Source organism: Schistocerca piceifrons, chromosome 5 (genome assembly GCF_021461385.2).
Source record: "Schistocerca piceifrons isolate TAMUIC-IGC-003096 chromosome 5, iqSchPice1.1, whole genome shotgun sequence".
NCBI classification, from domain to species: Eukaryota; Metazoa; Arthropoda; class Insecta; order Orthoptera; family Acrididae; genus Schistocerca; species Schistocerca piceifrons.
In genome coordinates, this window is record NC_060142.1 from 24,687,920 (window position 1) to 24,715,284 (window position 27,365).

A 27,365-nucleotide genomic window follows, 5' to 3' on the forward strand; every position below is an offset into this window, starting at 1 on the left:
TAAATACGTAGTTCAATTTTTTGAATTTTTGTATTAAAAGTAGCAATTTTAAATACATTCATGTACACAAATATGACTTGCATGTTGTCAAGGCTTTTGTTTCTGCTGGTAGAAAATGCAAGTAGTACTGGGCGGGCGTAGGGTGCTGTAAGCAGTGTCCTGCAACTTTGCCATCTGCCCACTTGAATTGTGAATACCAGTCACTCATCTCATGGACTATGAAACTGTTTAGATTTACAACTTATATAATTAACACAAAGTTTGACACTGCATGTTGACTGGAAGTTCAGAAAAAAATCTGGTGAGTAACTGGAAAATGCTGTTCTTAATGCATCATCTAGGTAAGAGTCTGTCAAGCTAAATCAATATTTATTCTTGATCACACTCAAAGAGAAACTCTGACCTTGTGCAGATATGTCACGTCAAAACAAAAATAAATTTTCAAATACACGCTAATGATTATGGGATATTTATTCCTGTCCACCAGAATCCAGCAACTGCTTGAAGCTGTAAAACATGATTTCAAAGATATATCTTTTTAAGGATTTTAAATTTCCATTTATAAATCTTCTGGATTACAATTTCTGAAGATCTAAAATATCCAACCTCCAAGTTCAGTAATGTCAACAACAGAAACAAATGGACTAGTGAGAAATATAATGACTGGTTCAAGTGTTAAAAACTGGCTAAACCTGTTACTAAATTCTGTGACTAGTATTTCAAGATGTTGGTTAAAAATAGATAAACACATTTACCAACATTTATAGTTGAATTCAAAGCTGGAATGTGCAACAGAGAATTTCTTTTTAAATGTGCAATCCTTAATTTTGGCTTCCTCTGAAAATCATTTACTTCACTTATCATAGCTGAAGCATTGTTATTTTTCCCTTGCAATTGGAGGTTAAGGTCATTTAATTTTGAGGCGATATCTGCCAAGAAACCTAGATGTAGGGCCCATGGCATTGCATCGAGTTTCTGATGACATTTCCCAGAAAATGATTGCAGAAAATGTCTGATGTCATCCAGAAGACTGCAGAATCATTCTAAAGTTTTTCCCGAATCTGGAGATCGCGAGTGATTATGTATATCTAGGCTCTCTGATCAATTCCAGGAAAGTGTGATAAAGAGATAAGATGATGACTCATTCTTGGCCAAGCCGCAATGCTCAAACTCACTAAGGTATGGCAGAATCGAGCAATATCCAAGACAACGAAGATGCGCTTGGTAGAAGCATTGGTGTTTCCTGTATTCTTATACAGATGTGAGACCTGGACCGTGAAAGATAGTGATAAGAGCTGCCTTCGAGATGTGGTGTTGGCGGAGGATTCTACGTGTACTGTGGACACAAAAAAGAACGAATGTCTCAATAACAAAAGAACTTAAAATCACAAGAAGGTTACCTTCTTTTGTCAGCCAAAGATACCTTCAGTTTCTTGGGCACATCTTGAGAAGGAAAGGAGATAATTTAAAGAAGACCATCATGCAGGGAAAAATTGAGGGCAGAAGATCACATGGGAGAATAGCAAACAGATGGTTGGATCAAGCAAAGAAGATTACCAGCCTGTCTCTTCACATCATATTAGGAAAGGCTGAAGATCGCTGTGGATGGAGACATCTGTCTGAAGTTTCAACTACGTGTGAAGGAATGAGGAAATGAGGTCACGACACTCAGCAATGAGTAAAACGACTAATGAGAGAGAGAAGCTACCCTACGTCTGTGTGAAGAATTGTGTCATCGTACTCAGAATCTGTTATATCAAACGATTTCTTCACAATCAGTGAAGTGTAGAAGGTGATTGGATGTAATTACATGAGCTGCACTTTCATGATATGGTCAAACTTCAAAACCTTTATATGTAAAGCTTCCTGATGTATAATAAAGTGATAAGAAGGAAATTTTGGAAACGAATCATCTTTAGTACAAAGTGCAAGAAACCCATTAATCTTTCTAGTCACTGAAGGCTATAACAAACAAGGTTACAGTAACAAGTCCAGAGAGTGGAAAGTTGCTACCTTTCAAAAATTTACAAAAATGAAGTGGCAGCATTTTTACAAACTTCTCTTCAACCTCAATATCATAATAAATAAACACAACTCTCCAATATTGAATATGTCAATGCTTTAGTCAAAATGAAGTGAAAAATGTTCACATGACTCAAGGCCTGATATGACAGAGATTCTAAATGTTCAAAAATCTGTACATGTCTAGTAACAGTTAGGTGAGAAAATTGAAGTCCTTTAATAGAAGACATAACTGCACTGAAAAATATCTGAAAAATTGCAGGTCCTGATACAACTGAGATTCTAAATTTTTAGTAATATGTGAAGATATCTAGTAACAGTTTGATGAGGTAATTGAAGTCCTTTTATAGATGACGTAACTGTAGACTGATTTTTCTGACCATTGAATGGAGAGCTGCAGCAATGATGACAGTTTCCCTAAATTCTTCACCATCCCTGAAAAGTTATATCCTTTTCACTAAAATGTAAAAGAATATGTAAAAGCCCACTGTCACATTACTATTTTGTTGAGCTGGCTTTGTAAATGCACTTCGTTGCAATGTTAATTTAGATTTTAAGTCTCTAACTTCATGTTTTCATAGTTCAGAATTAGCAGGAAACTCAGTATTAGGGGGAAACTCAGTATTAAAGTCTGTGTGGTTTGTCAAAAAATTATGTTCTACATTCAATTTCTTGGGACCACACACTACTGTAGCACAGTTAACACAAAGGCTTTCCATTGTATTTCACATAACAATGCTGCCCCTCCCAATCATTGTTAAGACTGTGATTTCTTTGTCTTTCAATAAACTTATTGTTTGTGGCAAAGCTTGGTTGAGATTAAAGTGAATATGTCTCCAATTCTCAACAGAGGCCTAATATTTGTCCAGGAAAATAGAGTACAGCTTTGCAAGTACAAAAAAAAAGTTTTGTTTGGCAATTTGATTTAACATTAGAAATCATCAGAACCGAAATTTGCTTACAAAGTGTTCCAGGACAATGTATCACGGGCACCAAGGCGCATGGGGGCACCACATTGGATAGCCTTGGTTTATACAGTTGCAAATGACTACTTCCCATATTAACAGTAAGTTCAAATAAATATAGCAACAGGAAGAAATCTTGCCTTACTGCTTTTCTAATTTTAGCTTTTCCTTCTTGCCAATTTTATGCATATAATCAATGTTGTTGTACTATCTTTACAATATGCCTATCTTCCAAAAGCTTTGATTACTTCCTTCCACTCAAGATTATCAAATGACTTCTCCAAATCAACATGGGCAATGGTTTGGTGGCTCAGGGGTAAAGCACCAGACTATGAATCCAGAGGTCTTGCTTTCAACTGTCAGTCAGTCCCAGTACTTTTATCCATCATTTGTCACTTCTCTAACCTCTGGCAATATTTGCTGATGTGGAAAATGCTGAGTTGCAACATTATTCAGAGTCCATGTTAAACTATGGGTCCCACTATAATTGCCCAGTGAGTCAGCCTTAAGGGTCAGAGGAAGGCATCTGCATTCCATCTCTGATAAGACCATATGCAATAAATCCCTGTAGTGTTCAAATCAACCTTAGAGTTGTTGATACCTTTATCTTTAAGGACTATGTATGCATTCATTGTCCCCTCTGGTTATGCCTTTACCTTTAAGAACAATGTTTATATTCATTCTTCTCTCTAGTCATCTCTTATGGAAGACACTGAATGAAAAATGGTTTCCCATGCTATGGTGTGAACAAAATGGCTATAAACTTAATACTTCCCTTAAAGACCGAGTGATAAATACAGAGCTATGGAATGCAGTTGACAGTGTGTCAAAAAAGGTATATGCACTTAAAACAAGTAGCTATCATCAAAATCCATGAAGCTTAAGAGTAGATTCACATCTTCAGCACTTGGGAGAAGTAACATCTCAGGAGTCTTCACAAGAAGGTGAGGGTAGTCAACATAAGATCTTCCAGTAGGACCAAGCCTCCTGCAGGTCCAACACCACATTTGCCAGTGGACACAAACTGCAGATGCATCCTCTGGTTCTCACTCAGGATTCAAGGGAAGACCATGTTTCACAGCTGCTGGTAGTATCCTCCAGGAGGCTGATACAATCCTGGAGCTTGGTGAGACAACCAGTGAAAACTTCCATTATTTAGTATCCTACTTAATAGTTGAAGACATACAGCTGGAGCTGAGAGACCTTGTGGTGGCTCGAGACCTGCCGGGGCTCAAATTCCAGAAGGCTCCATGGCAGTACAGGTGGTGGAAGAACTAGAGTAGCGAGCATATAAACAAATGCCAACACTCAACACACAGTCCACAGCAGGTACTGCCTTTATAGAGTTTAAAATAGATGCAGAATAATTGTAGTTTTAGTTTTCTAACATGTTATATATATTTTTTCTAAATTCATTCTAGTACATGCTATACTACACATTAAATATACTGTGTGTAACAGATTTCTTTCGTAAAATGGCGAAAAATTAACGTTATGTATAGTTTTCTCGTGAATAGCACAAAATAAATAAAAATAGAAATAACAAGTTCCTACTTGTTGCTAAAATTCATATTGCTCTTCGTCAAGTTTGTGTTCAATTTCTCTCTCTATTCTTTTATTATAAGTGTGAATATATTTGCTGCAAGTGTCATTGTAGCCATGAGCTCGACTCCAGTCCACCATCAGCTACGGAGGGCAAAGCTCTGAGAATGCCAGCCAGTCATGCTGGCAAAACATCAGAAAAATCAACAAACAAACATCATCCAAAGGACCTGAGATAGAAGCCAACACAAAATTGCTCATTAAACAGTTTGTTATTGATAAAATTATTTAGTTGGATGGATAAAAAATCTATTCACCAAGTGGCGGCAGAACACACACACATGAAAGACTGTTATGGTTTGCAAGCTTTCGAAGCCAGTGGCTCCTTTCTCAGGCAGAAGGGTTGAAGGGGAAGGAAGGAGGGTGAAGGAAAAGGACCAGAGAGGTCTAGGAAAAGGGATAGATTTTGGGAAAGTCACGCAGAACTGCAGGTCAGGGGAGACTTACCATATGGGATGAGAAGGAAAGACCAATTGTTGGGAACTGCATTGAATGAGATTTGAAAAACTGAGAGCTTGAAGGTGGAAGACACAGTAATATGCAAGACAGAAACTACTACAAAAACATCGAGCATGAGTTAATAAGAGTGAGAAGCTAAGTGCATTGTATGTAACATAGGTGGGAGGGGGTGGTGAAAAATAGACAGGAAAGACAATGAAAGATGGATATTAAAATGGAGTGAAGCAGAGAGAAGAAAAGCTGAGATGGAAAAAATTAATATAAATTAAGACCAGGTGCGTGGCGAAAACCAAGGACATGTTATAGTGCTAGTTCTCACCGGCAGAGTTCTGAGAAACTGGTGTCTGGGGGAAGAATCCAGATAGCACATGTGGTGAAACAGGTATCGAGTTTACTCTCTGCCTCTGTCCATTCATCCTAATTGACAATTTGGTGGCAGTCATGTCGAAGTAAAAGGCTGAACAGTGTTTACATAATAGCTGGTATGCGACATGTCATTTTGCGTATACTATCAAAGGGAGAGCCACCTGCGAAACAACACGTCATATACCAGCTATTATGTAAACACTGTTCAGCCTTCTACAACGGCAAGACTACGACCAAATTATCAATTAGGATGAATGGACATAGGCAGAGAGTATATACTGGCGACTCGCAATATCCTGTTGCAGAGCATGCTCTACAACATGACATTTGTGATCTTGACACCTGTTTCACCATACACGCCATCAGGATTCTTCCCGCAAACAACAGTCTCTCAGAACTCTGCAGGTGGGTACTAGCACTACCATGTCCTTGGTTCTCGCCAGCCATCTGGTCTTAATTTATGTTAATTTCTTCTGATTCAGCTCTTCTTCACTGTATCTACTCTGTGCTTTACTTCTTTGTAATTTCCGGATGTCATTGCTGGCATGGTTGTCTCTCGATCAGAATGCCATCTTCCGTGCAGTACACGATCATAATGACACCTGCTGACAGTTTGTATGATTATATCGTTACTTAGGCAGAGGACAGGGAAATAGCAATTTGTTGCTTTAATTTCGGACGCCAATGTCTGTAACTTCAGACAGAAACATACAGAATATTTTTTGTAACCGTTAATGTAAGGGAGCGGTTTTTTGGTCAGATAATATCTCTAAGTTAAGTAATTAATATTACACATAAAAGTTGGTCCAATAACTTTATCGAGAAATAGTTAATATAGATAGGCAGTCATTCACATTTTGGATTTAGTTACTGAAATTTCTATTCTCATTAAAAAGTATGTCTGTATTGGACTGATGACCATAATTTTATCTTGCTACCCCTCATAACTGTGTGTTCTGTGGCATTACTGAAGCTATCTGAAATCTGCATGTTTTGTTCATTGATTATGGCTATGTTTTGGAGAAGAATAATTAACCTTGAGTTTGATTGGCTAAATTAAACATTACTAACATGATCACAGTCAAACTTTTTGTAAAATAACAGCTCAAATGACTTATAGCATGTTACGGTTATTTACAACTTGTGCAGAAACCAGAATGCAGCTATGAGAGTCAAAGGATATGAAAAGGAAGCAGTGGTTTTGACAGGAGTGAGACAGGGTTGTACCTATCCCCAAAGTTATTCAATCTGGACATTGAGCAAGCAGTAACGGAAACCAAGGAGAAATTTGGGGAGGAAACTGAAATTCAGGGAGAAGATACAAAAACAATGAGGTCTGTTGATAACATTGTAACAAAGGACTTGGAAGAGAACAAAGGACTTGGAAGAGCAGTTGAATGGAATGGATAGTCCCTTAAGCCGGTGTTTCAGGAAGTCTTTTCTGAAGGTATTTGTCTTGAGTGTAGCTGATCTTAGGTGAAACATGAAAGATAAGCAGTTTAGACAAGAAGAGAACAAGTTTTTAGATTGTGGGGCTAAAAAAAAAAGCCAAAGATCAGATGTTTGGATAACTAATGAGGAGGTAGTGAAACAAACTGAAGAAGAAAGAAATTTGTGACATGATTTGACTAAATGAAGGGCTCGACTGAGTCATGAGGCATTAAGGAATCCACTACCAAAGATTTAAATTTATAATTGACTTTCTTAACTGTTTTTCATTCATCACTGCAGCGCAGGAAGTAACGCAAAATGCCAAAAACTGGAGATATGGAATGAAGCCTGTAGACATCAACTACTGCTAGCAAGAGGGGAAGGTGCAGTCCATGTAAAGAAACACCAATACAACAGAAGATGCTTCTTAAATAACAGCGAAATGCGCCTGGTGTAATTCTTTTTAATTACACTGCAGTCAGCTCAAGACAGGTAACCTATAATAAAAGATGTTAACAGCTGCTGTGGAAGATGGCCACACAAAGAAACATACTATTTAAGTATGTTTCTGTGTATTTGTCTACTGAGTAAGAGTAGAGAAGGAATAGTGACAGAGGTGGTTTTTTTTTCTTTTTTCTTTTTTTCTTTTTTCGGGAGGGGGGAAACCATGATGGGTGGATACCAGACATTAGTATATAGCAGTGTGGTGGAGTGTGAGCTAGAGGAGAAGGTGAGGAGTAAGAAGTGAAGTAAAACTGCGAGGGGGGTGGGGGGTGAGTGGGAGGGGATGAAGGATGGAAAGGCTCTTTTCTTCTTCATGTGATTTAATCAATTATTCTATATAGAGTCTGGTTTCCAAAATTTATCTGGTCATTGAGCAACTGTTTATTTTGTGTTAATGCTTTTTTTACGTGGAAATTTTCTTGGAAAGGAAGGAGGTGTGTGGTTCATGGTGTGGGTTCTTGTAGTCATGTCCTAGTTCATGAACCACGGGCAACGTATGAGTGGCCAAGTAAGTGGTCCCGACAGTCGGGATACCAGTTACTTTGGAATAAGGCTGGGCATCTCGGACATATTCTGAGTCGTGGTCACCTTTGTGCTCATACGGCAAAGACTACCAAATCCACCGGTTAGTTCCTCAGCCGTTAGGGGTAAAACCCAATGGGACTCGGGGCAAGTAAGGCTAGCAACCTGCTTCCCTGGTACTTTAAATATGATGCTGGCAACAATCAGAGCAAAATGCCTCGGACCTTTGAAGATGAGATGGGGAGCTATTAATATCAATGGGGGCTACTCTTGGAAGAAGGTAGAGCTGGCAGAGGCTGCAAGTAAGATGGGGCTGGACGTTTTAGCTGTTAGTGACATTCGGGTAAGGGGTGAGAAAGAAGAAGAAGTGGGAGAATACAAGGTCTACTTGTCAGGAGTCAAAGTAGGAATAGCACAATGGGGTGTAGGGCTTTACATCAGGAAAGAAATGGAACCCAGCGTAGTTGCAATAAGGTATGTAAACGAACGACTGATGTGGATAGATTTGACAGTGTCTAGCAAGAAAATTAGGATTGTGTCAGTATATTCGCATTGTGAAGGGACAGATCAAGATAAGATGGATAGTTTTTATGAGGCACTCAGTGATGTAGTTGTTAGAGTAAAGGACAAGGACAGTGTTCTGCTCATGGGTGATTTTAACGCCAGGATTGGAAATCGGACAGAAGGGTATGAAAAGGTTATGGGTAAATTTGGAGAGGATATGGAGGCCAACAGGAACGGGCAGCAACTCTTGGATTTCTGTGCCAGTATGGGCTTAGTAATCACAAACTCCTTTTTTAAACATAAGAACATTCACTGGTATACTTGGGAAAGCAGGGGAACCAGATCTGTCATTGACTATATAATAACAGATCAGGAATTCAGGAAGGCTGTGAGGGACACACGTGTATTCAGGGGATTCTTTGATGACACTGATCATTATTTAATCTGCAGTGAAATTGGGATTGCGAGGCCGAAAGTGCAGGAGGTCAGGTCCATATGTAGAAGGATAAGAGTGGAGAAACTTCAGGATAAGGAAATCAGGCACAAGTACATAACAGCGATCTCGGAAAGGTACCAGTTAGTTGAATGTAGCCAATTACAGTCATTGGAAAAGGAATGGACAAGGTACAGGGACACAGTACTAGAAGTGGCTAAAGAATGTCTTGGAACAGTAGTGTGTAAAAGTAGGAGGAAGCAAACAGCTTGGTGGAATGACACAGTCAAGGCAGCCTGTAAAAGGAAAAAGAAGGCGTATAAAAAATGGCTACATACTAGAACTCAGGTAGACAGAGAAAGTTATGTTGAAGAAAGAAACAAAGCCAAACAGATAATTGGAGCATACTAGAAGAAATCTTGGGAAGACTTTGGAAACAGGTTGGAGACACTGGGTCGAGCTGCTGGAAAACCATTCTGGAGTGTAATTAGCAGTCTTCGAAAGGGAGGTAAGAAGGAAATGACAAGTATTTTGGACAGGTCAGGAAAACTGCTGGTGAATCCTGTGGATGCCTTGGGGAGATGGAGGGAATATTTTGAAGAGTTACTCAATGTAGGTGAAAATATGATCAGTAATGTTTCAGATTTCGAGGTAGAATGGGATAGGAATGATGATGGAAATAGGATCACGTTTGAGGAAGTGGAGAAAATGGTCAATAGATTGCAGTGCAATAAAGCAGCTAGGGTGGATGAAATTAAGTCGGAACTCATCAAGTACAGTGGAATGTCAGGACTTAAATGGCTACACAGGATAATTGAAATGGCCTGGGAGTCGGGACAGGTTCCCTCAGACTGGACAAAAGCAGTAATCACACCAATCTTTAAACATGGAAACAGAAAAGATTGTAACAACTACAGAGGTGTCTCTTTAATCAGCGTTGTGGGTAAAATCTTCTCAGGTATTGTTGAAAGGAAAGTGCGAGTATTAGTTGAGGAGCAATTGGATGAAAATCAGTGTGGGTTTAGGCCTCTTAGAGGTTGTCAGGACCAGATCTTTAGCTTACGGCAAATAATGGAGAAGTGTTATGAGTGGAACAGGGAATTGTATCTATGCTTTATAGATCTAGAAAAGGCATATGACCGGGTTCCTAGGAGGAAGTTATTGTCTGTTCTACGAGATTATGGAATAGGAGGCAAACTTTTGCAAGCAATTAAAGGTCTTTACATGGATAGTCAGGCAGCAGTTAGAGTTGACGGTAAACTGAGTTCGTGGTTCAGAGTAGTTTCAGGGGTAAGACAAGGCTGCAACCTGTCTCCACTGTTGTTCATATTATTTATGGATCATATGTTGAAAACAATAGACTGGCTGGGTGAGATTAAGATATGTGAACACAAAATAAGCAGTCTTGCATATGCGGATGACTTAGTTGTGATGGCAGATTCGATTGAAAGTTTGCAGAGTAATATTTCAGAGCTAGATCAGAAATGTAAGGACTATGGTATGAAGATTAGCATCTCCAAAACGAAAGTAATGTCAGTGGGAAAGAAATATAAACGGATTGAGTGCCAAATAGGAGGAACAAAGTTAGAACAGGTGGACGGTTTCAAGTACTTAGGATGCATATTCTCACAGGATGGCAACATAGTGAAAGAACTGGAAGCGAGGTGTAGCAAGGCTAATGCAGTGAGCGCTCAGCTACGATCTACTCTCTTCTGCAAGAAGGAAGTCAGTACCAAGACTAAGTTATCTGTGCACCGTTCAATCTTTCGACCAACTTTGTTGTATGGGAGCGAAAGCTGGGTGGATTCAGGTTACCTTATCAACAAGGTTGAGGTTACGGATATGAAAGTAGCTAGGATGATTGCAGGTACTAGTAGATGGGAACAATGGCAGGAGGGTGTCCACAATGAGGAAATCAAAGAAAAACTGGGAATGAACTCTATAGATGTAGCAGTCAGGGCGAACAGGCTTAGATGGTGGGGTCATGTTACACGCATGGGAGAAGCAAGGTTACCCAAGAGACTCATGGGTTCAGCAGTAGAGGGTAGGAGGAGTCGGGGAAGACCAAGGAGAAGGTACCTGGATTCGGTTAAGAATGATTTTGAAGTAATAGGTTTAACATCAGAAGAGGCACCAATGTTAGCACTGAATAGGGGATCATGGAGGAATTTTATAAGGGGGGCTATGCTCCAGACTGAACGCTGAAAGGCATAATCAGTCTTAAATGATGATCATGATGATGATGGAAGGAGGTGTCTGTCTTTACTGATTTTTATGATATTCATATCGTTTTCAATATTTCTTGGTCTATGGTGTTCTTCTTTTAAATGATTCACAAATGTTGAATGATTTGTACCATATTTGAATGTTCTGATGTGTTCTTTATACCTTGTGTCAAATGTCCTGCCAGTCATTCCAATGTATATCTTCATACAATCTCTGCAACTGAGCTGATAGATACCACATTGTTGGTATCTGCCTGGTTTTGATTTTAGTTTTGGGAGGTGCTTTTGTATGGAATTGTTTGTTTTGTAAGCAATGTTTGTGCCTTGTTTTGTGAATATGTTTCCTATTTTATGAGTGAATTTGTTGTGGAAGGTTTTTTGGTTGTAGTGCATGTTGTACGAGTTAGTGTGGTTTGGTCTGTTTTCTTCATTATTTGTCCCTTAATTTTTTTATTTAGTTTGTCTACCATTGTTTCTTTGTGTCCATTTTTAATGCTATTTGTTTTATCACGGCTAACTCTTTCTGGTAATTAGAAGTGTTTAGGGGGATCCTATTCAACCTGTTTAACATGTATCTGATTGCTGCTTGACATTTGAGATAATGTCACCTGTTGTGGGTTTTCTGTACATGTTGAATGTGTGTTTATTATTGTCTTTTCATATGGTTACGTCTAAAAAGTTGAGTGTTTTCCCGTTCTTCGTCTACTGTGAACTTTTATGTTTTTGTGTACAGTATTTATGTCTTTGTGTAGTTACTGTACTCTGGTTTTAGGTTCATCTACCATGCATATTATGTCATACATGTATCTGTCCCAGCAGATGACATAGCTTTTCTTTGTTATTGTGTATTCAAATATTAGTTTGTTTATGTGATTCATGAAAATGTTGGCTAATGTTCCTGAGATAGGTGAACCCATGGATAAACCTTCTTGTATGAAGTATTCTTCACTGAATTCAAATTAATTTTGTTCTGTTATTAACTGTAGCAATTTTATGGTTTCATCTGTGTGTTCATGAGGTAGCTGGTTGTGTGTTTTCAGGTTTTCTTCAATTACTTTCATGGTTTCATTAACAGGGGTGCAACTGTGCATACTTTCTACATCAAAGGAGAGCAATGTTGCTGTGTCAGGGATTTCATTGTCTATCACATGTTCTACCAGTTGAGAGGTATTTCTGATTGTTCTGTCATTTTCTAGTTTATGATACTGGGTGAGCTGTGACCACATTTGTTTTGCTAGTAGGTATGTACGAGCTGCTCTGAAATTTACTATTGGACGGACTGGATAATTTTCTTTATGGACTTTTGGTTAACATCTCGTGTTCAAGGTTTGAGGTTTTTTTTGTACAAGTCTGTTTCTCTCTGTCTGTAAATGTATACTCTACATTTTTTAATGTGTTTGAAATCTGTTAGTTCGGTTTGATTTTAAATTTTTTATGTTGTTTTTGCTGATGAATTCTTCTGTTTCTATGTATTCTTTTGTATTCATGAGGACAACACCATTACCTTTGTTATAATGACATTTTGTGTTTGCAGTTTTTTCTTTAGATTTGTAGCACTGTTTCATCACAATTATTTTTGAACTTATTGTTTTCCTTTTTAATCTGTGTTGCTATGTGTTTAATTTCTTATTTTTTTCTTTCACATAAAAAAGAGAACCTCCATCACTTTTCCTTCTCTACTCTTACACAGTCCATAAATACACAGAAACAAACTTAAACAGAACTACACACATACAATAATCTAATTTAAAAAAGAATATTTGTAGGTCAAAGACAAAGATGTGGAAAGGTTATGTTGGCAACACTACAAAACACAAACAGCAACACATACCTGAAGCACAAAAACAAACAGAATACAGTGGTATGCATAAAAGTGTGTTGGGAGAAATGCACAGTGCTGCAGACATGTAAAAAGTAGACGAAAATTATCTGTGTCTAACACAGAAAAACAACAATGTGCTAGCAGATGGCATTTCCTGATGTAAGCAAGAAATTAGCCAAAAAATCACCATAAGCACAAACCAACCTATCCTCAATTATCTGTTTTTCGATCTAAAAAGCAAATCAAAATGTAAATAAACTTAATTACAGACCACTGATGATGCTTTACCTCAATACAGCGAAACATGTCTGGTGAAAAAAATCAAGCATTTTTGTAGTTGCCACGACGGATCAAAAATACCTCTCATGAATTACGAAGCAACTACAGACACCATGGCCACACAAATGAACAATGCAATGTAAAAGAATGCTTTTGTTCAGAGATAAGAAACATATTGTCGTGAGTCTCTGCACAAACACATTTGTATATAAAAATGTTTCTAATCTGTCTCTCTGGTTTACTATCACCTACGTAATTTTATTGTCTTCAAGAATTGACTGGGTACTTTGGACACGATATGAAAAGAACAATTTTGTATACAGAAAGAATTCTGGTAGACACATTTAAATTTGAAAAATGTTAGATTTTCATGTGTCAGGCTTTTCTTCTGTTTCACGGAAATAAATCCTTTCTGCTTCTACATTCTGGCTCTGTTCACGAAATTTCTGAATCACCGTCAGCAGCATATCAAACTCACACTAACCAAATGTATAGATAATTCAGATTCCAAATGATATGACAACTGCATTTCAACCACTAGATAGAGAATTTTTCCATGACTCCAAATTATTTTACAGAACAGTAACACAGAGAACTGTGATGCACACATGACTGCTATTTTCACTCAACCAACATAACAGTAATCATAAGTTTCAGTCATTAGTATACTATATATCTCTCTCTCGTTGGTTTCAAAATTTGATTAAGCATGTAAAGCACTCCTAAAAGCATAATGACTTTACGCAGGATTCCTAACTATGCTCTACTTTTCTGCGAAAAGTTTAGGTTAGTCTGATACTCACAGGGTTGCCAATTGTCATAATTTATGTTCACGGTGTACAACAAAATGTGTGTTTTGAATACTTTTACACTATTTATAAGAATTGAAATTAATGTACACATGTTGGAAATTTCTTATTTATGTGCACGTTTTCCATACCAACTTTAGAGAGAGAGAGAGAGAGAGAGAGAGAGAGAGAGAGAGGGACAGGACTGATTTTTCTATTAATATTTAGCTATCCTTCAATTGATTTAAATCACGAAATCTAGCCTCGCATCACACAACTGATTCAGAGTAATGACAAGAGAGCACTGCAGCACTGAGAGAATTCAGGGCTGTAGAACACGCAATTTCAACTAATAGTGGTAAAAAAGGTTTCAAGCTGGCAAACCTGACTGTTTGCGAGTGTTAATCAACTTGGCCAGTTTCTCAGCTGCCATTGCTTTAACAACATTAAGGTCGCACCTCAACAGCTACAGCTTGAGTTTGTAAAAACTTAAAAATGTGACCCCTCATATAGCTTCCTCCCATTGTTCATTAGCTAGATTTTTTGAAGACTTCTGTGTTACAGTATCAACCTATTGATAAATGGAAATTAAAGTAAAATAAAAAACATTGAATGAGAAACCTGAAAGATTATCCTGTGTGATTTTGACTCGACTTGTGCACATTTCTGAGCAGATTCCAATATGATTAATACTTCCCCAACCATCCATACTTTGCTTTTCACCGTGGTTTTAGAGATATAAGCACTAAAGAAAGGCATGCACACATACTAAAGGAGGGGGAACTGAGAGGCAAGGGATAAGGAGGATGAAGCAAAAGGGAGGGAGTAAGAAGATATGTATAATTGTTACCTTCTGCAATGATTCAACTGCTGCATTTCAGTAAGTTGAGTTACATAGTTATCTAAGGTTATTTTAATGATCATGTTATTTTGTGTTCTTGTTTGGTGTATGTCAGCAATAGACATAAATTACCTGGCATACGAAGGGCCTCGTTTCACTGTGAATAAGCATGTGAGCTTTGAGATATGGCCCCGTTCTAAAGCATTTGCCACATTTTGGGCACGGGTAAGACTCTTCTGGGCCATGTGTAGTCAGATGCCTTCGCAAGTACCTTTCCCAAGTAAACACCTTTCCACAGCATGGGCATGGAAAATGGTGAGATGAAGTGTCCAAATGATGTTCCAGTGCTGCATGTGTTTTGAATTTCCTTTTGCACTTGTAACAGACCAGCCCTCTGCAAATAATGGAAATGATTATGATGATGAGAACTGTGCTGTAGCCACATTTTTTATGTTGTAAATATAGGATACAAAATAAGAGGAACATAAGTTCTTATATTTACACTTTGCTAATGGCTGAAAAGAATAAATTAGTTTCCTTGCTCCTGATGCCTGTTAACGCATCCACCAGGTAAGTAATATATATATAATTCATAAACACTATTTGTTACAAATCATCCTTCAACTGTTGTGATCAATATCAAGAACACCACAATTCACTCACAAAAGAGAACAACACTTTATACTGGACAATACCAACACAAATTTGTTATATGATGGTGAATTTTTTTTGCTACAACTGTAATACTTCTTAGAGCTCTCTCTCTCTCTCTCTCTCTCTCTCTCTCTCTCTCTCTGTGTGTGTGTGTGGGAGGGGGGGGGGGGGGGCGCACGCATGCACATGCACATGCGAGTGCTGTTCCCATTTACATGGTGTATTGCTTGTTCTAGAATATTATGGGAATCCATCCATATCTAATAAGTCCCATCTGTTGATAGTTCAGCTGAGAATTATTCAGCCATCTCCTGAGTTGTAAGACTGAATGTGCCATCCTCTTACCCAACTAATTAAAACATCACTCGTATGAATGGACACCTGGACACAGATCATCATCATAGTGGCAGAAATGTCACTCAAGTGGCAGAGACGTATACTACCGGCTCACTCCATGTAACAAACGTTCTATCACATGTTTGTAGTTTATAGACACTAGACATTGATAACATGGGTATTGCAGCACAGTCCTTGAGAGCTCACTGTTTCACATGCCGCATTCCACATTTCATCCAACTTAAATTGCTTATCAGTTGGATTTTGATGACTTCTTTAGCCGTGGAATCCCAGAAGGATGATGCAGACAGAAATTTAACATTTCCATATTCCACAGAATACCTGCCTCGATGTAGTGTTCAGCCACTGTGGGTTGTACCAGAATATATGTAGTACGGTAGTAGATCGAGGAGTAGGATAGATGTATGAAGAGACAGGACTCACACTTGTCTTCATGTAATGTGGGATAGGTTCGAGGATGGTCTACGTAGGAACCTCATCTGTGAGGGGAGAGGAAATTAAATATTGTCACAGAGTCAATTTTCAACATCCACTTATTTTAAATCCTAATCAACAAAATCAAAAGAGTAACAGAAATATTTGTTACAACTAAACAATGCTACGTCCCAATGTAAATCGCACAATTCTCATCCTAATGTATTTGCCATTAATTTTCAGCACAGCAATAGCCTGAAAAAGCGACTCTCATGAAATTCAATCACATGAATGAATCACCACTTAAGAAAATTATGTGTAAAGGGTATAAGCACAGATGTTTTACATGTGGAACCTTAATGTGTACACAAGTCAGAGTGTTGGTTGTTTTCTTTCTTTGTGTTGAACAGTCTTCCCACAAACACATCACAAACTTTACGACCTGATGCTCCCTGTATGACTGTTACTGCACTATTAACTGGACTATGTCTGTCAGTCTAGACTAACCATTTTGCATCCTTGTGTCCACACTTCAGCAACTGGCCTGCTGCTCTGAGGAAAATAAGCATTAATGGCTTGCTCTTGCCACATGTACTTGGAGGTACTAACCAATCTAAAAACATGCTACTCCTAATAGCTGTAATTATTAGTCTGTAAATGAAGTAAATACTGATGTAACATTGTTCAGTACACAGTTCTAAGTCACCAATTGAAATATCTGCCCTTATACCACACGAGTGAGGTGGTGCAGTGATGAGTACACTGGACTCACATTTGGGAGGACGACGGTTCCAACACGCATCCGGCCATCCTGATTTAGGTTTTGCACGATTTCCTTAAATCACTTTAGGCAAATAATGGGATGGCTCCTTTGAAAGGGCAAAGCCAACTTCCTTCCCCATCCTTCCCTTATCTGATGGGACTGATGACCTCAGTGTTTGGTCCCCTCCCCCAAACCAACTTACACCCATTGTACCCTGTATATTCTCATAAAAATAAAAGCTCTTCTGGTTTCGATGGTGTTTCCAATAGAGCACTAAAGAGCTGTTCCCTTGTAATAAGACCAGTCTTATCAGAAATATGTAATACATCACTAACTTGATGCATTTTTCTGGAGAGACTGACATATATTATTGTCAGTAACTACTGGTCCGTTTCATTGCAGACATTGCTTTCCAAAATTTTTGGGGAGGTGATGTGTTCTAGAATAGTACCTAACCTGAGCAGCAATAATATCATCAGGAAATCACAGTTTGGATTTTAGTATTTTCTGTGACCTATCAAAGGCATTTCACTATGTGAATCACAATATTCTCTTAGGTAAACTGAAGTTGTATGGGATTAATGGTCTAGTCAAACATTGGATAACATTACATCCCACCAAAAGAATGCAGAAAGTTGTACTAGGTAATTAGACCAATGTAGTGCAGAAAATTTATTTCAACTGGGGAGAAACCGTGTACTGCATTCCCCGAGGCTCAATCTTAGAAGTGCTGTTGTCCCTCATACATGTAAACAACCCAGCATCTTATATAAAACAAACAGAATTAGTTATTTTTGGAGATGATACCAGTATTGTAACCAATCCAAGCATACATACATCAACAGAAGAAATGGTAAACAATGTACTTAAGGGGACACATCCCTGAACGGGATGCATTTTTAGCATTATCTTCACCCTCATAGTGCAACTGATCTATAAATGAGAGATAGCTCAAAATTCTTGCACACAATTAGGGTCATTAGTCAAAGCCTTTCCCAAAATATCGTTGAGATATTTATTATATTCTGGTACTGACAACAATATTTATAATAGTATAAAAAATGGAACACTATTTCACAGCAGTACCATTTTCTGTACCATTTTCTTTGGAACCACTGACTGCACAGCTTGGAAAAAAAGTCAGATTACAGACAACATACACATAAGTGTTTTATGCCCCCAATTTCCTTTGCTAATGCTGATCTGTGAAAAGGACAAGTAATTTATTTTACTGCAACAAAAATACTTAAAAATGTAGCTCAAATATCACTGACATCATCATCATGTTATAAATTTTTCAGGGAATAGTAGGCAAGGTAGATAGAGAAGGTCATTCTAAAGATCAGTACCAATTTTTGAGAGTTTAACTTCAGTCATTTAGGAGAAAAGTGTACCTTAATGATAAAAATTCAAGTTTTTGGTAAATCGCAGAAGATTTACAGATTTATTAACCTACCAATATGCTCGTTTAGAACATTCCAGTTGCATACTCCAGTTGTCCTCCTGTTTCCTTATCCTCCATACTCTTTCCCTTCATTCTTTTCTTTATCCTTGACTCCCTGGTAGCAGCTCCTGCAGCTGTCTCTGCTTTGGTTACCTGCCACTTATCATAAAATTCCTTTCTATCCAGATGTTCAATTTCTTCATAACATTGATCCTTGAAATTGCACCATCACTGAATGTTATTATTGCAGCCATTACACCAATCTTCAGCACTGTCAGCCCAACAAATACAGTTTGGGTATTCTCTCCCATATACAGCTGTTGAAGCTTTCATTTCCATTGTCAAATCCCTATATATATAGGCCTACTTGCCTCCATTACAGCAAGTGGTAAGGAATGCTTGTGGGTGTATTATATGACTGTAGTATTGCTCAACCAGTACTTGCACCACGAATCTTCCCCTTTTGGACACAAATCATGCTGTGGGGGTTTCATCTGTTGACACCCTGTGAAACCATGTTGCCCAAACAGCTCGTCTCATGTTCTCCAAATCTCCTACATTTCTCCTTATTGCTAGTCCATAATATTGAGTCAAAGAACAAATTTCACTTCTTGTAAGATGAACTGGACCACCTATATGTTTTCTGTCTAACAGTCTTTTTCCACTGAAGTCATTATGTAATTTTCTTAACCGAGCTCCCATTCTTTTTTGTACATACCCAACACATTAAAGCTTTTCTATCAGAGTGTCCCCATATGGTCTGTCATTAACAACAGTAGTGTGTCCTCTACAGTTTCCATCCCCAAGGTAGCCTACATACTTCACACCATAACTGACCTCTGATCTTCTAAAAATTGCTGTTCACAATACTACTAGGATTGTTCTTATTACATTCAGAAAGCAAAAGTTTATGTCTAGAAGCACTGCCTGTAGAAATAGTTTCCGCGGGCAACTTTTGAAGCAACTGATGTGTATTATTTGGTTGTGTTTGGAATTGGTTGCCACAAGAATTTCATTTGGGGCTAAATTTCTTTACTCTTGGCATTTGTAGCACAGGAAACACACAGAAACAAAACGACACACAATAACTACAAAAACATACGCGTGTGAAATTCTGAAATCGTATATTCTCAGTTCTTTGTTTACATTCAAACCATAGCCTTCTAGACATGTCTGTACTTTGGTACTCAGAGTCAGTGCCTTCTAGAATACACCTGTGTTAACAATCCACAACTAACGATGGAAAAAATGTAAGAACGAAATAATGCATCACATATATGACACACTTAAAACTGATAGATAGGCATGGCCCCTGTGCAAATTACGTTCAACCTCAATTTTAGAACGAACGGAAAATGATAATGCCCATAAACTATACATTTTTTAAATAATCATGAAATACTCTAGAACAAGAAATTTTTTTTCAATATTTTGGTCATTTTCATGAGCATGTCCCCTTAAAAGTATCACTAACTGGTTTTATGAGAATGGTCTCACCTTCAATTTTAAAAAGACACAACACATTCAATTCTGTGCATCTAGGGTTATTACACCAATGATAAGTGTTACATATTGTTGTGACAGTGCCACGACATTTAACCATGCCGCCACGACAGTATGCGCAAACGGCGATAGAGGCACTCCGCAACTCAGCTGAGCGTGGGGGTGCCACCTAGCTATGAACGGCGCCGGCCGCATGTCACGGCACGGCCGTCGAATAAGAGATACTGAGTTGTTATCATGTAACGAGCTATTGTTTCTAAGTGAGTGTGTTTGAATATCCACGCAATTATTGGTGATTAAAGGTTCTAACACTTTTTGGCGACGACGTCGGATATTTTCACTACGTTATGGATTTGTGTGTTCGTGACGGGGCAGACATGGAACAGCTTATGCAAGCACTCATTGAACAACAAACACAGCTGACGGCTGCTATTCAGGCGTTGTCGACGTCGCTTACTCATCGTCTGTCTTCCTCTTCTCTGCCTCCATTCCCTCCTCATGACGAGGCCGCTGAAGATTGGGAGGATTATGAGAAGCGTTTGCGGCAACACTTCTTGGCTTTTGGCGTTGTCGACGCTCCTGTGTGTAAGTCGTTATTTCTATCTTGGATTTCCCCACGGATCTATCAGCTGCTATCTCAGTTAGCCCCTCTGTGGGAACCTGCCTCTCTGTCCTTCCAAGAAATGTGTGACTTATTATCTAACTATTACCGAAAAAACACCCACATTGTTGCCGCCCGCGTGGCATTCTACCGGTGTCGTAAACAGCCCCATCAATCTTACCGGGCTTGGGCGGTGGAACTACAGGGTCTGAGTGTCAGTTTGTCACGGACACTCATCATGAGTCTTCTGCTGATTCAATGGTTAGGGATGCTATTCTACAGCTTGCTCCTGATAAAGAAGTTCGGCAACATGCCCAACAACTGCCAAACCCATCGTTGTCGGAAGTTCTAAGCATCACTCAATCCTTTGAAGTGTCTCACGCTGCTGGCGCGCAAATAGACGCGTGATGTGATGTAGGCGCTGTACAGTCAACTTTCGACACGGACAATTTGCCTGTTTCACAGGAGAATGAAGATGTGGCGTCGGTTCACTCGCGTAAACAACGTCACGTTGGGCCGCAACGCTCGCAGCAAAAACAGCAACCACAGAAGCAGGTTTGTTCCGCACTTCCTTCTTGTCCACGTTGTTTCGTACAGCATGACAGGGCCGCGTGTCCAAAACGTTGGGCCACATGTAATTCATGTAGGAAAAAAGGTCCATTGCTTTTGTGTGTCAGTCCCCTAAAGTTCCTGTCGACGAGGACGAGGCATCGGACATGGATGTTAACTGTGTGCTTTCTCAAACAAATAAATTGTTTGTTACTGTTCGTGTTCTGGATAAAGACATTCACATGCAAGTGGCCACTGGCTCTGCAGTAACACTCATTAATTCTCGCACGTATTTGGAGTTGGGCTCCCCTCCCTAGTCTCCAGTTACGTGAAATTTGAGAGCTCTTAATAAACAGAAAATTCCTATCATTTGCCAGTTTGATGCTTCCACTGCCTACAAGTCTGTTGTTAGGCCCCTCACGTTTTATGTGGTGGATCATGCGGGCACTGAAAACCTGTTCAGTTATGATGCTTTCCAGTTGTTCGGGTTCTCCATTGATGATGATGTGCACCTCATATCTGAGGATATTCCGTATCAACAGCTGGATGGATTGTGTTCTGAATTTTCGGCCATGTTCTCTGCTGGTCTGGGTCATGCCAAGGATTTTGAAGCCCACATTACTCTTAAGCCTACAGCTCGCCCTAAGTTTTTCCGGGCACGCCCTATTCCGGTGGCGTTGCGTGCACCTGTCAAGGCTGAGATAGACAGGTTAACAGCTTCAGGGATTCTCCTTTTTGTTACCTCCAGCAAATGGGCATCGCCAATCGTGGTGGTTTCTAAACCAAACGGGAGTCTGCGATTGTGTGGTGATTTTAAAGCCACTGTCAACACTCAGAGCCTCATTGACACTTATCCTCTTCCCCGTCCTGAGGAGTTATTTACCAAGCTCGCTGGGGGCCAGTTCTTTTCCAAACTTGACTTATCGGAGGCGTACCATCAGTTGCCGTTGGATGCTTCTTCCAAGGAATTTCTCGTCATCAACACTCCTTGTGGGTTGTATCAGTACCAGCGATTACCATTTGGCATCGCTAGCGCGCCGGCCATTTTTCAGCGGTTTTTGGAACAGCTCACGGCTTCCGTTCCCGGCTGCATAAACTATCAGGATGACATTGTTGTCACGGGGGCCTCCACTGAGGAGCACCTTCGCAATTTGCATTCACTGTTTCGGGTTTTGCATTCGGCTGGGTTGAGGTGCAATCTGGACAAGTCACAGTTCTTCCAACCCTATATTGTGTATCTTGGTTTCCACTTGTCCTGTGAGGGTATACGTCCTCTGCGTCAGCACGTTGCGGCCATTAACACTCTACCCCGGCCGTCTACGGTCAAAGAACTTCAGGCGTTTCTAGGCAAGATCACTTATTATCACAAATTAATTCCATCCGCGGTGGCGGTAGCTCATCCTCTGCATCAACTGTTACGCAAAAACGTCCCTTTCTGTTGGTCCGACGAGTGTGAGCAGGCTTTTGTCCGCCTGAAGGCTCCGGCGCCTTGTCTTGCCACATTCCGTCTGGGTCAGCACTTGGTTCTGGCGACTGACGTGTCACAGTATGGCCTAGGGGCTGTTCTCGCCCATCGGTATGAGGATGGGTCGGAACGACCCATCGCCTATGCTTCCAAGACCCTCAACGATGCGCAACGGTGTTAACCTCAAATCGAAAAGGAGGCGCTCGCTATCATTTATGCTCTAAAAAAGTTCAGCGTTTTTTTGTATGGTTCTACGTTTCACCTCATCACTGGCCACAAGCCGCTGGTCTCTCTGTTCAACCCATTGGCGTCACTTCCGGATAAGGCAGCTCACCGCCTGCAATGTTGGGCCTTATACTTGTCTCGTTTTCACTATGAGATTCACTATCGCCCCATGGCCCAGCACGCCAACGCTGATGCTGATGCATTGTCGTGATTGCCGATGGGCCCCGACCCGGTTTTCGATCATGATGAACTACTCTGTTTCCACATTGATGAGGAAGAACGTCATGCGGTCGAGGGTTTTCCACTTAGAGGTTCGCAGGTCGCGTCGGCTACTGCGCGGGACCCGGTCCTGCGTCAGGTGATCGGTTTTGTTCAACGGGGTTGGCCGGACAGGACCAAGGGCCGAGCATCGGATCCCCTTCGCAACTACCATGCCTTGTGCCTTCGTCTGTCTGTTCGTGATGGTGTTGTTCTTCTGGCCACGGATGGCGCATCTCCACGGGTTGTGGTGCCAGCCTCTCTTCGCAAAGATGTTCTCAAACAGTTGCATGAAGGCCATTGGGGTATTTCTCGGACTAAATCCCTGGCCCGCAGGCACATTTATTGGCCCGGTATTGATTCGGACATCGTCCACATGGTTGCTGCGTGTGGTCAGTGTGCTCAACAACTGGCTGCACCTCGTACTATGCCCTCCCCATGGCCTGATCCGGCGCAGCCATGGGAACGGGTGCATGCTGACTTTGCCGGCCCCTTCCTCGGTACTTATTGGCTACTGTTGATTGATGCCTTCTCGAAGTTTCCGTTTGTTGTTCGATGTCCATCGCCCACCACTGCGGCGACGACGCTGGCTTTGTCCAAAATCTTTGCGCTAGAAGGTCTTCCATCCACGATCGTCACGGACAATGGCCCTTAGTTCTCTTCGCAGGCCTTCCATGATTTTTGTACTGGACAAGGGATTCATCATGTTACAACACCGCCCTTCTATCTGAAATCGAATGGGGAGGTCGAGCGCCTTGTCCGCAATTTCAAAAGCCAGATGAAAAAATTCCTTAGTGATATTTCCACAGATGACGCTCTGCTGCAATTTCTGAGTTCTTATCGCTTCATGCCTCTGGGTGATCGCAGCAGCCCTGCTGAACTCTTGCATGGTTGCCAACCGCGCACTCTACTGCACCTGCTTCACCCTGTCAGGTCTTGTGCTGTGTCCCTTAGTGCGGGAAAATACTCGGTGGGCGCCAACGTGTGGGCACGAGGGTATGGATCTCGCCCTAATTGGATTCCAGGGGTGGTCAAGGCTCTTCGCGGCTGCCGTCTTTGTGAAATACATACGGAAGACGGCATGGTTGTTCGCCACTACAAACAGATGCGCCCACGAGTGGTGGCCACGACGGTGCCACCGCCCCTTCCTTCACCTCCACCAGCCCGAGAAGCCAGTCCTGTCGCTGCTGCCGATCTACCGTACATGTTGATGCAGCTGACGTCGCTACCGCTTCCAAGTACGCCAGAACCGGCCCCAGTCGCGACGCCGCCTTCTCCGGGACCCATCTCGCTGGAGCACATCCCCAAGTCCACGACACCTATGGATGCTGCTCTGGAGTTTTCACCCACCATCTTGTCCAGGAGGCACGTTCCACGCACGAGCTTCCGACCTGGACATTTTCGACCATACTCTCGTGTCTCTCCGTGGGATCTTCTCGGGGCCTCACAAGAGACCATGGATGTCTCCACACTGTCCATGTCTCCAAGGAAGTGAGTGTTTTTTTTTTTTTTTTTCAAGGGGAGAAAAGTGTTGTGACAGTGCCACGACATTTAACAGTGCACCACAACAGTACGCGCAAACGGCGATAGAGGCGCTCTGCAACTCGGCTGAGCGCGGGAGTGCCACCTAGCTACGAACGGCGCCGGCCGCATGTCATGGCATGGCAGTCGAATAAGAGATACTGAGTTGTTATCATGTAACGAGCTATTGTTTCTAAGTGAGTGTGTTTGAATATCCACGCAATTATTGGTGATTAAAGGTTATAACACATATGGTGAGAAAACAATAAATAAGGTGGAAACTTACATATTCTTGGATGTCCATATTGATAAGAATTTAAACTGGAAAAATTAGTTCGCTACCTTTTCACTTAGAATCATTGCAAATCTTGAGGAGAGACAAATCGGTAAGTTCACATACTTTCATTCAGTAATGTCACGTGGATTAATGTTCTGGGGCAACTTATCTTTAAGAAAGGTCTTCATTGCTAAAAAATATGCTATTAGAGTAAAATGTGGTGCTCACCCACAATCATCTAGCACACATCTGCTTCATAGTATATTTATTCCCTCATCTAGTTCGTAGTGAATAATCGACTGCAGTTCAAAAGGAGCTATGATGTACGTAATTGCAATTCCAGAAGAAAATATGATATTCATTACTCCACATTAACACTGTCTTCAGTGCAAAAACAGGTGCACAGCGTTGCAACTAAAATCTTTGATAGCCTACCCAGTGATTTAAAATGTGTGACAGCCAGTAAGGCAAAATTTGAAAACAGACTGAAAAAGTTTCTCCTTGACAACTCCTCCAATTCTGTAGAAGAATTTCTATTACTAATGTGTAAATGGTGTTGAGTAGTAATTACAAACTCACATATGTATATTTAATAAAAATAATAAAGTTATAAATGTTTATCATATTGTCGTGGAAAAAACTGTGGTGTAGTGGTTATGATACTAGCCTGCTGCATGGAGGGTCGTGAGTTCAAAACTCACCTGAACTGTAAAATTTTAATTTCTATATTCAGTTTGAGTATATTCTAGAAGTATCCAAAAATGTCAAGAATCACTGTACTGGAATGTTCTGTAGCTGTATATATACCATATGTGTTCTGGCCAGAGGCAGTTCACTCCACACTCTTGTATGTGCAAGTTAAGTGAAGTTAGTGTTTGTCATTCATCTAATTACATCTTCTACGTGACAATATAGTCTATTTACAAATGAATTTGCAATCTGAATGTAAAATGACTCTTCCCACATCATTGTGATTTATTGTGCAAATGACACCTTGAACATGAAACTAAGTAACCAACCAACTAAACTGATTCAATAGTCATTATTATTTCTAAAGATCTGTTTATTTGTGAAAGCTATGCATCTCAAAACGTATCTTTATTCAAAATTGTCCTCTTCTGTAATGTTCAAATCTTACAAACTGAGCCTTAAAAATTTCAGTCTTATTGTCTTGAAGTCAAAATTTCCTTATGGTTATCATGGAATAACACATTAATTACTGAAATACTGTAATTACAAAATTTGAGTTCACAGAAAAAGGAATATGTACAGGTCATGCAAAAACTATACTTAGATTGTAAATATTGGTATGTAAGTAGCATGAAAGACAACATTTCTAGCTGATAAGTCAAGCAGAAGCCAGAACAAGGGGGTATTACGATAGATATATTATTTTGTATGTAAATATTTATGTGGATGCTAATCTCTTACATACCTATTTCATGTGAGTTATATGAATTCGATTTTGAATTAAAGAATTTATATGCAAAGGTATATTGGCACAATTTAATCAGCATGACCCATCATATGTTAAGTGATGTGAGACCATGAGTTATGTGAGTTTACGTGGAGCAGGAGTTTGGATTTTTGCCACGTGTGATTTTGGAGGCATATGTTAATTTTGTGATCATGGTCTGTGTTGTTTGGATTTTGTTTATGCTTTGCTCTTTGCTAATTCTAGAATAGGATTATTTCGTAGGTATACGGTGATATGACAATAACCTAGGTAATGGTACTGAATCTGTCGAACATAATAAGAGGGCAATAAAGAATTTTGTGAACATCAGACCATGAGCAATGCACTATAACAAACATGGCTAACATAACAAAAACACATGAACGACACATTATTCATGTAGATTAAGCCACTTGTAAAAACAATAAATGTAAAAACATTTGTACAAGAAGCAAATGTCATCCAGGGAACAGACAAACTTGTGTGGGTAAGAAAAAGGGACTCATTTATTTGCGAGTGTTTTTATAAGTAGAGATTGCAACGTGAACTCGAGGACAATGGTCGCAATAGGGTACTCGAGCGAGTGACATTGTGAATCCAAAATGTATAAAGTAAATAAGTGTTACATGAAGTGAACATTTTATATATCAAACTCACTGATGTGAACTGCATGCCAGGACACGTTGCTGAAAATGACTTACAAGTTCGCGGTGCCCTCAATTGGTAATGCTGGAATTCAATATGGTGTTGGCCCACCCTTAGCCTTGATGACAGCTTCCACTCTCACAGGAATACGTTCAATCAGGTGCTAGAAGGTTTCTTGGCGAGTGGCAGCCCATTCTTTACGGAGTGCTACAGTGAGGAGAGGTATTGATGTCGATCAGTGAGGCCTGGCACAAAGTCGGCGTTTCAAAACATCCCAAAGGTGTTCTATAGGATTCAGGTCAGGACTCTGTGCAGGCCAGTCCATTACAGTGATGTTGTTGTTGTGTAACCACTCCGCCACAGGCTGTGCATTATGAACAAGTGCTCGATCATGTTGAAACATGCAATCGCTATCCTCGAATTGTTCTTCAACAGTGGGAAGTAAGAAGGTGCTTAAAACATCAATGTAG

The 27,365-nt window shown here is 40.1% G+C and overlaps 1 protein-coding gene across 2 annotated transcripts in view; it reads right to left on the reverse strand.

Annotated features, from left to right (window-relative positions):
* The window catches only part of LOC124797969 (zinc finger protein 184-like), a 362,232-nt gene that overhangs the window by 33,303 nt on the left and 301,564 nt on the right, over window positions 1-27,365 (reverse strand). For both annotated transcript variants that reach the window (XM_047261138.1, XM_047261137.1), the window contains one exon: window positions 14,896-15,157. In XM_047261138.1, coding sequence (XP_047117094.1) covers window positions 14,896-15,157 — 262 coding nt within the window. The remainder of the gene's footprint in view (window positions 1-14,895; window positions 15,158-27,365) is intronic.